The sequence below is a fragment of the Mastigoproctus giganteus genome, chromosome 7 (genome assembly GCF_048544385.1).
Source record: "Mastigoproctus giganteus isolate SK-2022 chromosome 7, ASM4854438v1, whole genome shotgun sequence".
In the NCBI taxonomy this organism is placed as follows: domain Eukaryota; kingdom Metazoa; phylum Arthropoda; class Arachnida; order Uropygi; family Thelyphonidae; genus Mastigoproctus; species Mastigoproctus giganteus.
Genome location: NC_143581.1, coordinates 160,488,143 through 160,502,074, shown reverse-complemented (window position 1 = coordinate 160,502,074; position 13,932 = coordinate 160,488,143). Strand labels below are relative to the sequence as shown.

Here is a 13,932-nt window from a genome sequence, read left to right as displayed (position 1 = left end):
AGTGATATTGATATCTTTTTTTTATTTCATTCTTTTCCAGTGAATTTCACTTAAGCTCAGCAGCTTATAATATAGAGTCAGGTGGGAGGTAAAAAAGCTTTGTTAAACCATTAAATTCTGCATACATCATATTTTGCACAGTAACCAAACTATTTTTACTTCCATATTTAAGCCATGACACATAGACATCCGTTCTGCTGCTGTTCTTATTTTAATGAAGTTATTTATTCCTCCTACATGTTAACCACTGACCTAGTAAGCATGTGGTTGTACTTTACTCACCATTCAATTTTTTCAGGATAAAAGTTAAGAAATATTTCAAAATGGTGTACTCACATTATATTGGATAATAAGAATAATATATTTAGCTGACAACAACCTGATTATAAAAATAAAAGAAAGTAAAATATTTAAAAATAAAAATCCCAAATACTCCTCTTCCCTACTCAGTAATAGGAGCATGGAAATCAAAGCTGAAATCAGTCACACTGAACTGTAAAGAATTTTTAAAGCTATTTTTGCATTAAAAAATAAGGTGCTTAGCATCATAATACACAGCCATTTTTAAGGTGGCATCGTTTTAGGTTATATCTCATATTGTGAATGCCTTCACAACGAGTTGCCATGATATTGCACTACTTCGAATAAGTAACGCTTCACCTAAGGAGAAGACTAGTGTTACTTATTCTCAGATAGGTACCACCACCCAGACAGCACTGTTTCAGGGCTATTTGGCCCTTCGTCAGTGAGTGGGTAGGTACCCAAAAATTCTCTGTTTATTCAGAAATGGCTGTGTATTATGATGCTAAGCACTTTATATACATAGTCTAAATTCGTTCGCAGCTTGAGGCTCTAGCCCTAAATGCGCCTTAGTCTAAATACATCATACACCATCAGGCATCTCTCATATTGTGGAGTTATACTTCATAACTGTTTTTGCCATCATTGCATCACTTGGGTACCTACCCACTCACTGACGAAGGGCCAAATAGCCCTGAAACAGTGCTGTCTGGGTGGTGGTACCTATCTGAGAATAAGTAACACTAGTCTTCTCCTTAGGTGAAGCGTTACTTATTCGAAGTAGTGCAATATCATGGCAACTCGTTGTGAAGGCATTCACAATATGAGATATAACCTAAAACGATGCCACCTTAAAAATTCTCTGTTTATTCAGAAATGGCTGTGTATTATGATGCTAAGCACTTTATATACATAGTCTAAATTCGTTCGCAGCTTGAGGCTCTAGCCCTAAATGCGCCTTAGATTAAAAAATAATTAACATTGCAGATCTAAGGAGAATATTGTACTGTGGAATGTTGAAGAAATTCATATTGATCTAATTCTAACATACATTGATGAGCCAAAACATTATTGACCACCTACCTAATATGGTGTTAGTCCCCCACGTGCAGCCAAAACAGTTCGTACACAGCGAGGCATGTATGCTACAAGATTTTTAAATGTCTTATATTGTCTGGTACAAAATGTAACCGGCAGATCCTTTAACTCCTGTAATGTCTGTAGTTGAGACGCCGTAGATCGAAATTGCTGTTCCAACACAAACCACAGATGCTCGATGGGATTGATGTCTAGGGAATTTTGAGGCCAGGGCACCTATAAGTCTTCCTCATGTTCTGCGAGCCAGTCTCGAACAATCCGGGCAGTGTGGCATGGTGTATTATTCTGCTGAACGACGGCACTGTGGGGGGGACCGTTGCCATGAAAGGGTGTACCTGGTCAGCAATGATGTTTAGGTAGGTGGTAGACATTAGTGTGCCTGGCACATGAATGACTGGACCTAGGGTATCCCAGAAGAACATCACCCAAAGCATGCCACCGGCTTGTGTTCGTCCCAAGTTGCATCTAGGTGCCATCACTTCCCTGGGTAAACGACACACACACACATACCCAGCCGTCCACATGGTGCAGCAAAAAACGTGATTCATCGGACCGGACAACCTTCGTCCAGTTTCGATGCTCGTGTGCCCATTGTAGGTGCTGTCGCCATAGAACCGTGGTTAGCATGGGCACTCGGTGTGGCCTGTGGCTACGCAGCCCCATTTTCAGCAGGGTTTGATGTACTGTGTGTTGTGACACATTACTTCTGTCACCAACATTCCAATTACCGGTGGGTTGCGCCACAGTTGCCCTTCTGTTGCCATGTACTACCTGGAGAGCCTTCATTCACCTCGAGCATTGATAAGCCGTGGTTGTCCAACACCTCTCCAGAGGTTCATGGGTTTCCCCTCCTCGGACCACTTTCGGTAGATTCTAACCATGGCTGACCGTGAGCATACCACCAGTCATGTGGTGATTACAATTTGGCCTTTGTCAAAATCACTTAAGTCTGCTGCCTTTCGGGCGCCTCCGTAGCCAGGTGGGAAGAAGCAGCAGTGCGTAGCACACGCTTCTTGATTAGACCGGGGTTTGAGGCCGTCACCACCAAATACGGAGGATGCGGAAAGGTCAGGGAATGACCACCGCATATTCCCGGAGCAATATGGCCTTAGTTGCTAATGCTCCTAAAAAACCAAATAACAAACAACAAAACAAACTGCTGCCTTTCTCATCTGAAGAACAAAAGTAACACTGATTAACTGAGCTCAGTATCAGGTGTTTTTTTATACCGTGTCCAGACCCTCGCATGTGCCGTAGTTCACATCTGCAGTTGCTGCAATTTGCATAACAACTCGCTGATCATAATGTTTTGGCTCATTGGTATATATATATATTCTTAATGTTCCTGAATTGTATGTGTACACACAATTCAGGAACATTAAGAAAGCAATCTGGTACTCCTCAGCACATTTGTCTTTAAGAATCCACAAAAAAATGGATGACATTTCTATCTTAACATTCTTACAGGATTATCTTGTCCTTTAATCTGTTAAATCCTTCTGGCAAGCAAGATTTAAATTGATAGATAATGTAATGGTCTTAATTTTCACAGCAAAGCAAATTTGCCATTACAGTGAGTTTTCTGGTATTGCACTACTTTCAAATAGATGGCTTTGACAAAAGGCTGATTAGCCATTTGCTTAAAAGATAGGCTGTCAACAACATGCTCATGTCATAACTAACTGGTCCCACATTGGACAGCTACTAGAAGTTGGTCTCTAGTGACATGCAAACAAAGCAGTTATAAAGATGTTATTTGATCTGGTTGCCATGTAGTATATGAAATCAGTTTTAAAAGTTGTTAAATAGCTTAATTTAGCAAGTCATCTCCAGTGATAATACTTTATCGCTGGAGATGACCTGCAATCTGATTAAAAAAAAAAAAAGAAAAGCAGCACGTGTACCTTGTACGCATGAAAGATGTTTTATTTTATGTGAAACATCTATGGTGGCACTAGAGTAAAACAGTTTAAATTTTTGAACAGGTTGATCAAAATCTTGAGAAGCAGATTTTATTAAAGTCTGCATTTTACTCTTGCATAATATTACTACCTGCTGCTTACTCTACCAAATCAATGTCAGTGACTGAGTTGGCGTCATTTAGGAAATGATGTCATTTGCATAACGACTTGCTGGTCATAATGTTTTGGCTCATCAGTGTATACACACACACAGTTACATACCAATTGCATCTGTTAGAGGTTAAAAAAGCTATATCAGCAGCTTCACTTTTAAGGCAACTTTGTTAATTTGACTTTCAAGTATAGTTTTATTATTTATTTATTGCTTATTAATACTGCAAGTCTTATTTATATTGGTTGTTCCTCTCATATTTTTATGTAAGAATCAAATAAGAAAACTGAATTTTTGCTGATTAATAATTTATTCCTGGTTGTTTTATATAAATTTTAGCATAAATTAACAGAGACACTGAGTGACTTAATAACTTGATAAATTAACTTATGGTTCCAGTTGGCAGAAACTGTTCCACTTGAACAACTTTCTCTGGCAGAAGGAACTTTATTGGTAATGAATTTCTGATGTTTATTTTAAGGCAACTCTTTCATTCGAGAGTTTCCATATAATTTTTAGTTCCATTACTATATAACAGATTATTCCTTTTGTAATAAAATGTTTTTACTCTTCCTTCATATGATATTAAAAAATATTTCAGAATATTTTCTTAAACATTAGAAACTAAGCGGGTATATCAGACTGGTGTGTCCATTTGGTATGTACTAGATTTTGCAATACTATTAAAATATTAACCCGGTAATGGTGACACCTTCAGCCATAACAAACATGGTGGTGTGGGGCCTAGCAGGCCCACCTATTTATTATTTTCTGTTTCGTGATTTTTCAAATTCTCCTTGCAGCATACCATTGTTTGACCCTTTTCCTAATGAATATCATTGCTCATTAAATGTAATCTTTTACTGAAAATTTTTAATTTAATTTAAAATTTAAAAATATTTTGTTTACACTTGTAAATGGGTAACTTTTATTAATTATTTCCATTTTGGGGAAACACCACGCCTAAAATACAAACATGAAACTATTAGAAACTTCCATTTTCAAGATACATAAAAGAATCATGCATGCAAAAATTTGGATTATCACAAGTGCGCTAATTAATACATTTTGTCAGTTTCACTTAACTCTAAACAACTAGAAATTATATGTGTTGTTTACAAATGGCAATTTGCATGTTCTAAACAACTTCTGAAACTACTGAGGTAAAACTTTGTGATACAGTTGAACTTGTTTATAATGAGTTTTTCTGGACCGCAAGGAGTGCTCCTTATACCCAGGTTAGGTGATTCTGAACAGTAGAAGTGTAGGAACCAGAGGCAAATGTGAATTGCAAACTGTAAAAGATTAACTTACATATAGAAATTATTTGTGGCTCTAAAAGGGGCAGATTGTTTCGAAAAGTGATTTTCCAATTTTCAGGAATGAATGTAGGGTCATTTGACTGGTCTTCTGATCAGACTTAAAGCACTGAACACGTGAAGGTTCTCTACACTTTCAAAAGCTGCTCCATATGATGGAAGCTGAATGGAGTTTTCCTTCGTCCACTTCTTCACCTGCTACTTGGATAGTTTCTACAGTGTCTTCTGTTGTAAAAGCTCCCAAAGTTACAACGTCATCATCACCATGCTCCCAACTGTTGATGTTTGTAAGTTGATTCAAATACTCTGGACTCCTTTTTTGCAACCACTCAGATAATGGAATGTGATCTTCCTCACTGGTAACGTTATCTTGCTTTGACTGAAATCTAGCCTTCTTGAAATAGTTTTGAATGCAACACATTTTCACTCATCACTCATAAAACATATAGCATCAAAAACTGAGATTTTTGTTTCAGTTCCCTTGTCTATTCTGTCAATGAGCAAAAGGACTGAGTTGTGACGAACATAGGCTTTGAAACTTCTGATTGCACCTTGATCCATTGGTTGTAGCACTGCTGTATTGTCTGGAGGCAAAGAAAACGAGCATTGTGTGACCTAGATTGTTGACTTTCTGTGGATGTGCAGGACAATTATCTACAACAAGTATAATTTTGTGTTTTTCTGTACAAAGATTTGTCCCACTTTTTGAGGTAATCCGTTAAAATATCTGAAGTCATCCAAGCTTTTCTGTTCAATGTATTTAAGCTACTGGAAGTTGCTTCACATTCTTGAAGCATCTTGGTTTGGCATACTTTCCAATCACTAGAAGCCTTCTTTTATACATCGCAGACATTTGCACAGATAGCCACTGTAAGTCTATTTTTCTACAACTTTCCTTCAACGCATTTTTCACTCTGGAATTTTAAAGTTTTCCCGGAGTTCAATGCATTTTTTGCCCTGGAATTTTAAAGTTTAACAGGAGTGATTTTATTGAAAATTCCAGCTTCATCCATATTGTAGATGTCATCGTCACTGTAGCCTTGAGAATGAAGTGGTCACACTTGCATGTTATTTCCATGTCCACTGCAGAGGCTTCTCCACTGATTTTGCCATATTAAATTTTATGCTGATTGTTAAAATGATCAAGCCACCCATTTGACCAACAAAATCCTACATAGTTGAAAAGTCGTGCAAATTCTGCTTTAGCCTTTAAGATTGGTCCGCTTATTGGTAAACCTGCATTTCTTTGTGAAGTGAACCATTCCACCAGAGCTTGATCAGTGTCATCTTTGTCACATTTCTTGAGTCTTTTCACATTTGTTAGACGTCATCGCAGGCCTTCAACACTGCATCTCTATTTTTCTACAGGTTTGAAACAGTAGATGAAGAAAGTCCGTAATTCTTGCATACCTCTGTTGTTCTGACCAGTCTGTGTTCCTTCAATCATTTTGGCCTTTTCCGTCACCGATAATGCTCTCCTCTTCGATATTTTCGGGTTATGAGATTGAAACCAAGTTCCTCATACTGTCCTGTAGCAGTGAGAATAGAATTTGTCCTTAAAAGGACAGGTTATAAAATTTTCTGTGAAATCCACTATCCGAAGCGATAAATGTCAAAGCAGTCAATGCATCTAAGCTCTCCGGTGGACGGTGGACTGCTTTTATCTGTTCAGCAGCGGCCAGTGATTGATCATCACAAAAGAAATGGGGTGTGTTTTACAGCTCCCTGATTGGTTTCTGATGACCAATAGCTAGCTGCTACAGAGTAGATAAAAGCAGACTTAGAGAGCTTAAAGCATTTGCTGCTTTGACGTTGATCGACAGCAGATTTTACAGGCAATTTTATAAACTTTCTTTTGAAGAACAAGTAGGAACTTCCTTAATGTTTGTAAAGGATGACAAGAAGCACTTGGTTTGCTGTACATGTTGGTATGTTCCCTCATCTGAACTGAATGCTATGTTTTTAAATGAGACCAAACAAAGTATCTCAGTTTACTCATTGTAAGTGGACTTGTTATAATCGGTTCAACTGTATTTAGAAAGCTAGACGGAAGAAATATATAAATGAAATATAAACGCACAGTAACAAATTATTATTTTAATGGGACCCAGAGTAGTTTTGCTCATATCCATGTACTGTGTTTTGTTTGTGTTCTTTTTTTCTTTTCTTTTCTTTTTTTTCTTTTTTTTTAGCAAGTGTGCATGTCTGGGTCAGTTTTCGTGTTGTGTAAGCTGAAACCCCTGGACGACTACTCTTTCAGTTTAAGGATCAGATAACTACAGCCTCAGTTGAAGAGGACTTTTTAATTATTGTTGTTGTTGATTGATTTTATTTAAAAAAGTATAAAAGCAGCAATGAAGATCGGTAAAAAATTAGAAACTTACTTAGATCACTTCTTCCAGTTGACATTGGGAATAAAATCTGGAACTCTACAAACAAGTGGCATTGGCAATGTATCATACCAACTAAGCTGTAATGGAAGACTCCAGGGAGGACACTAAGCTACACAGAAGACGAGTTTATAATCTGTTAAATACACAGCAAATTTTTCAGGTGGTGGGCCTGTAAAGTCCGATCTCACCACCACTGGGTTAAAAATATCTGTGGAAGGATAATTCTGATTTTTATTCTATTTATTTTTTATGTTTTTTTTACATACTCACATTCATCCCCATTTGCTTCTGTGTGTATAGATTGTTTGTGTGTGTTTGTTTATAGGCTTAGAATTGCTAAAAGTTATATGGTCTTCTAATATGTATTCAAATTTTTTTTTTCTTTCAGAGATTGCCGGGTAGTACGAGATCCACAGACTCTCAAGTCGAAGGGCTATGGGTTTGTGTCTTTTGTTAAAAAAGCGGTACGTGTTATAGTAGGAGAGGAAGGTAGGCTACAAACAGGGATAGGGTGTTGCGCAGTCTACCGGGAACACAGTGGCGGGTAATTATGTGATGGCTTCGTGACTCTTTGATTTCCCGTTTAGCTTATGGCATTTACACATAGAAAAGTGAGAAAAAAAGTGGAGAGAGTGAGAGAAAGATTTAGTTATCCGGCTTTAAAAGGTAATTTAGATTATAAAAAAAAAAAAATAGAGAGAGGATTAGAAAATTTAGTCTTATAGAAAGGAGCAATAACTGAATATTATATTTCAGAAATTGAAATAAGTTCTCATGTAATTAGAATCTGTAGCTGGAATGAAAATATGTATTGAGTGTGTACATATATATATAACTTATATTCTAATATGAATTAGTTTTAAATAGTATTATTAAATTAAATTACATATTAATTTAGTGTGTTCATTTCAGTTCCTGAAGCCGCTTCACTGCTTTATGAAGTTCTGGGGAAATAAAAGAAAAGCTTTCTTTAAAAAAAAAAAAAATGGAAATATATCTTGGTAGGGGGGAGGGGGGGGGGGAGGGTGTTAAAATAAGCATTATTATACCACTGTGTATAACTATATTATTGGTGCTATTCTCTCTCACCACATATACAGGGTGATTTTTATTCATGGGACAAATCCATGTATTTTTAATTTTGAAGCAAATTTTGGGCCTAGGTGGGTAAAATTGCATTGTTTTTTATAGTACAATTTTATGTTCTTTGGCATAATTTCAAAGTTTTCTGTCTACTTTAAAATATAGTTTATAATTCTGAAGCAAGGGGCCTGGGTATGTAAAACTGCAAGTTGTTTCTTATGGCGCAATTTTATGATCTTTGGATATTTTCAACACTCTATATTCCTTTAAACTAATTTTTATTGTTTGTTTGCCTTCCTGTGTTCATCTCTTTCTACACACACTCAGTGATCACTAAATTGTGACCACCCCATTCGTAATGTACTGTGCCACATAGCTTGCTATATAAAAAGCAGAACAGCTTTGTACGCTAGAAGAGTGCAAATTTGCATATGTGTGAACAAGTAAAACTGATAAAATAGCAGTTATGGGAAGAAATAGTAGTAGTAGTGGCAAATGATGCAAGAAAGCAAGGTTATATAGCATCTTCACAAAAAAAAAATAAAAACTATGCACTTCACCCATTCATACCCTCCAAGAATTTTAGTTCATCCTAGAATTTATCAACTACCTGCTGACTAAAAGCAAACTTCCGCACATATATCCTCAACCATCCTTGCCCAACACAAATTTATCCCTGCTTACATGCGTAGTCTGAGGAAGAATGCCATTCACATTCAACTTACCCAATCCGTTCAAAGCCTTATACACCTCAATCAGATCACCTTGCAGGTGCCTAAGTCTCCAGATGCTGCAGTTTGCAGAACTTAAGCCTTTCTTGGTAAGAGCAACTCTTTTTTTCCCCCTCGGCAATCTCATTGCTCTTCTCTGTACTTGTTACAGCAGCTCTACATCACTTCCTAAAGTGAGGCCTCTAGACCTTTATACATTACTCAGGATGTGACCTAACCATGGCCTTGTACAAAGGGATAATCACTGCCTTATCCCTGCTAGCAAAGTTTCTGTATATCATTGACAAAACCCAGTGAGCTGTTCTGGCAGCATGTCTCTGCTCTGAGAATTTTATATCCGACTGCACAATTACCTAGGTCTTTTTTTATTTTCCATTACCCTAAGTGTAGTACCATACAGTTGATAAGTTACTCTGGGATTACTGCTACCCATAAGCAGTACCTTGAATTTGTCAATGTTAAACTTTAACAGCCATTTCTCAGCCCATTGACCCAATGTTCCTAGATCTTGTTGCATTAGCTCACCCTGATTACTGTCATTAACCACCCTGCCAACCTCTGTATCATCTGCAAACTTTGGCATTAAGCCTGATATACCTTCATCAATATCATTAATAAATATTGAAAACATTGGCCCAGCACTAAACCCTGAGGGGCTCCACTGATAACATTAGTCCATGAAGAGTAGTGCCTGTTGATAACCACTCAACCATCCTTCTGTCCATAGCAGCAACTTGCCGTTAATGCCATACTGCTCCAGTTTGTATAGCAGTCTTTCATGTGCAACAGTATCAAAAGCTTTTGAAATCCAAGTATATGATATCAGAATTATTTTTTGCATCCAGTTCCCTTTGTAACCACAACATGGTATTCAATCAGATTGATCATACAAGACTTCCCCTTAAATCCATGCTGTGATTGCAGTATAATTGCATTCCTATCTACGTGGCCCTGCATTACTTCTTTAACAAGTGACTTCATTATTTTCTTTGGGAAAGATGTTAAGCTAACAGTTCTGTAATTACTCTTTGACCCTGGGTGCCAAGCGTTTTCTACAAAGAGCATTTGAGTGAACATATTCTGTTTTTTGTTTCAAAAACCGTTTTCTTGAATTGATTTGTATATCAGAGTAGCACTTTCGCTCTACAAGAAGTAGGCAGATGCCCAGAAAGGGAAACCACCTTTTTATTTTTTTCTATAAGTACTAATTTATACTAACTCAGCCTCTTGGTCAGCTTGTGGCACTGCTCTTGCCTCCCTGTGGCCGGGGGTGGTAAAGATAAACCCCCAGGGCCAAAAGGAGCTATCATGGATTCTAATAAACCACCTCATACCCTTCAAGACAAGAATCCTGTCATGATAACAATAGTCAACCTAAAAGGCTTTGAACAGAAGCACAGTGTCCAGGCATTTCCTAATTTTCTGGTGATACTCTTTGTCCACCTAGCCTGTGGACCAGTTATCACCATTTATGATTCCAAGACATCTGGAATCTATTTCAGTCTCACCAAAAATGGTGAAGTGACTACAATCTGGAGATCTCCTGATTGAAACAGCAACCTTCAAACATAAAGACAACGATATTTGGTGGGTTGCCAGTATCTGTTTCTCTCCACAATACCTTAAATTCATCAAAAGGCATCATCACAGAATGGAACTTAATTACTGTGTTTGAGGAGGAATTAGTTCAAGAACTTAGCAATCAAAAGCTAATTAGTGCTAAAAGAATGACAAAAAAAAAAAAAAAAAAAAAATGGAAATCTCATTCCCACTCGTTCCATCATTTTAACTTTTAGTACTCCTGATTTTCCATCCTCAATAAAAACTGGATATCTAAACTGCCGAATTTGCCCATACATTTCGAATCCTGTTTGCTGTTTTTAATGCCAGAAATATGGCCATTCACAGCAGGCATGCAAAGGTGACACCATCTGTCCTATTTGTGGATCAAAAGATCATACACAAGCAGATTGTCTAGCTGCAGTTCCCATTTGCCCCAGCTGCGAAGGCAGTCACCCTTCCTTTTCTAAATTATATGGAATGTGGAAAGCAGGTAGGAAAATCCAAAAATACAAAGTAGAACATAAAGCCACATCCTGAGACATGCAGACAAATAATGTTGACCATGTCTAGTCCATCTTATGCCTTTTGCACCTGAAGTTTTCATATAACTGCTGTTCAAACAGAAGTGTCAATAGTGCTGAACATCTCACTAGCTGATTGGGTTAAAGCAACTTTATCAGCCACTGGAAAAGATAATCCTAAAACTAAAAACCACCAACACCCCAATTAGTATCTACTCTGATACCCTGACGGTCTCGAATGACACAGAAAAATTGAAACCTACTAAACTGTAAGGAAACTGAACCACCTATCAACACTATGGAAGTGGATATACACCCAGGTTATGAAGAACCTATCCTTGAACTCCATGCCAATGACATTAAGGAAACTAGATGCCCCTTATTCCCAAAAAAAAATGTCAGATAAATCATCCTCAGCCAAATCAAAATAATGCCTAACATCGTACAGTGGAACTGTAGAGGACTAAGCAGCCATTCTGATGACTTTAGGGGGGATTTAATCTCTCAATTAGTCCCATGATGCTTACAGAAAACATTGTTGCCACCCCAAGTTTTTCCGAAATTCTTAAATTATATGATGTATAGACGAGATAGGAATCCAGTCTCCTGCCCATGGAGGAGTAGCCATTCTTGTAAATTCTAACATATCATCCAGACTGATTCAGTTAAGAACCACCCTAGAGGCTGGCAGCTCGAATTGCAGTTGGTATTTCAGTTACCATTGTTTCCATTTATATTCCACCATCTCTACCAACTCCAGTTTATCTTTTCATTGACTTTAATGGACACCACCCATTGTGGGGATCAGCTACAGTGGACAGAAGAGGCAAGTTGATTGAGGAATTTATGAATTATAATGATCTGAATTCATTAAACTCTACATCCACCTTTCTACAGGATCTACTTCTGAAATTGACTTGTCAATTTGCTCACCATCCATCTTTCCATTCATGACATGGTCTGTATTAACCGATCCTTTTAACAGTGATCATTTCCGCTTATTTGCTCCTTACAAACAGGTGTAACTCCTAATCAACGATCCACTTGGAAGTTTAAAAAGGCAGTTTGATTGACTTCTGACATCCCCTCTCCTAAAGAATTCCTCATGTATGAATGTAGATGCAAAATACCTATTCAAATTTGTCAGTGATCAGAGCAGGGTCATCAACAATTAACTATTGACATCAAATTGCCCAATATGATTCAATCCCTTCCTTCTACTATTAATATAAGCATAGAAGTCTATGCTTATATTAATCTGCCTTAACTTGCCTAACTTCCTGTAGACTAATTTTTATGCAGCTCATACACTTTTCTTCTCTGACACTTTTCTCAATAATTTATCTGACAGCTATTTAGATGTAAGACTTGAACAGTATTTCTTCATTGGTATGAAAAGCCCAGTAGTTTTTGCGATTACAGTAAACCCCCGTTATTCGCGGTTTCGCGTATTCGCGATCGCCGATTTAATATAAAATGAAACCTAAAAAATGTGAATTTTAAAGCGCCGTGAATATTTTCCGCCATAAAAAAACATGGGCGTGGCTAAAATTATCTTTCCCGGTCAAAACAGCGCTCAGTGGGTGGGGGAAGAGTGGTGACAAAATCGCGAGCTGAATGTTTCTCGCTAATCCTTGTTCAATATGTGTTATGCGCTTGTTATGGAAGGTTTCGTCGTTTGCTTTTAATTTATATGCTTATAAATTTATCAATTTATAAATTGATATGCTTACAAAAGTGATAAATCTCCCGTTTTGCAGTGTAAAACAGACTTTTTCGAGTATGTTAACGGAAGAAAGTGACTTTATTGTGGACAAGTTCTTTCTAACCCCTACAAAAATATGACTACGAATAACAAGAGAAATGTGAAAATATCAAAGAAGGTGATGACATTAGCAAATAAAATTAAGTTATTAGATAAAATTTCTAATGGTGAAAGTGTCTCCTCAGTGGCAAAACATTATAAAATCAATAAGTCAACGGTACGATCAATCAAGAAATCGGAAGAAAAAGTCCGCCGTAGTGTCCGTGAAAACGCGCTAATTGCTTCAAAAATTTGCTCTGTAACTCGTGATGTTAAATTAGAAAAAATGGAAAAAACTTTAAATCTGTGGATAGAAGACCGAACTCAAAATAAAATTCCGTTAAATTCACTCATCATTCGCGAAAACGCAAAACTCCTTATCAACGCTTTAGCGAAACTGGTGATAGCACTGGCGGGATAGGTTTTTTAGCTAGCAAAGACGCTGGTTTGAAAGATTTGTTTGAAATTTCTAATAAATATTACATTTAATATTAAATTGTTTCTTATTTTCATTTTGATGCCATATGCTTGCATTTTACTATGTACTGTCTATGTACATAGTCATATTATGAAGGTACATATAACACATACATAGACAAAATCTTAGACTAGTTTTTCTTATATATTTCATACTTTGGAACGGAACCCCTTTATTACTATGGGAGCCATAACTCAGTATTCGCGTTTTCGGTATTCGCGGCATTTCTCAGGAACGTAAACCCCGCGAATAGCGGGGGTTTACTGTACTTCCTTGAATGCTTCCCATTTAGAATTTGCTGTTGGTAACATCGTCAGTTGGTCCCACTGCATAGAATTTAAAAACTGTCTGAGATCACTGTAGTCACCCTTTCGAAAGCAAAAGCCTTTACCTTTGATAGTAGTTAAGTCTAATTAAATTCCACACTAGTATACTGGCACCTCCGTAGCCAGGTGGGCAGGAGCAGCAGTGCACAGCACACGCTTCTTGATTAGACTGGGGTTCGAGCCTGTGACCACCAAATACGGAGGATGTGGAAAGGTCACGGAGTGACCACCGCATATCCCCGG

General features: G+C 37.4%; 1 protein-coding gene across 3 annotated transcripts in view; it reads left to right on the top strand.

Annotated features, from left to right (window-relative positions):
• LOC150083290 (nucleolysin TIAR-like) overlaps window positions 1-13,932 on the top strand; it is a 261,413-nt gene that overhangs the window by 90,019 nt on the left and 157,462 nt on the right. For all 3 annotated transcript variants that reach the window (XM_090377152.1, XM_090377153.1, XM_090377154.1), the window contains exon 7: window positions 7,572-7,647. In XM_090377152.1, coding sequence (XP_090233278.1) covers window positions 7,572-7,647 — 76 coding nt within the window. The remainder of the gene's footprint in view (window positions 1-7,571; window positions 7,648-13,932) is intronic.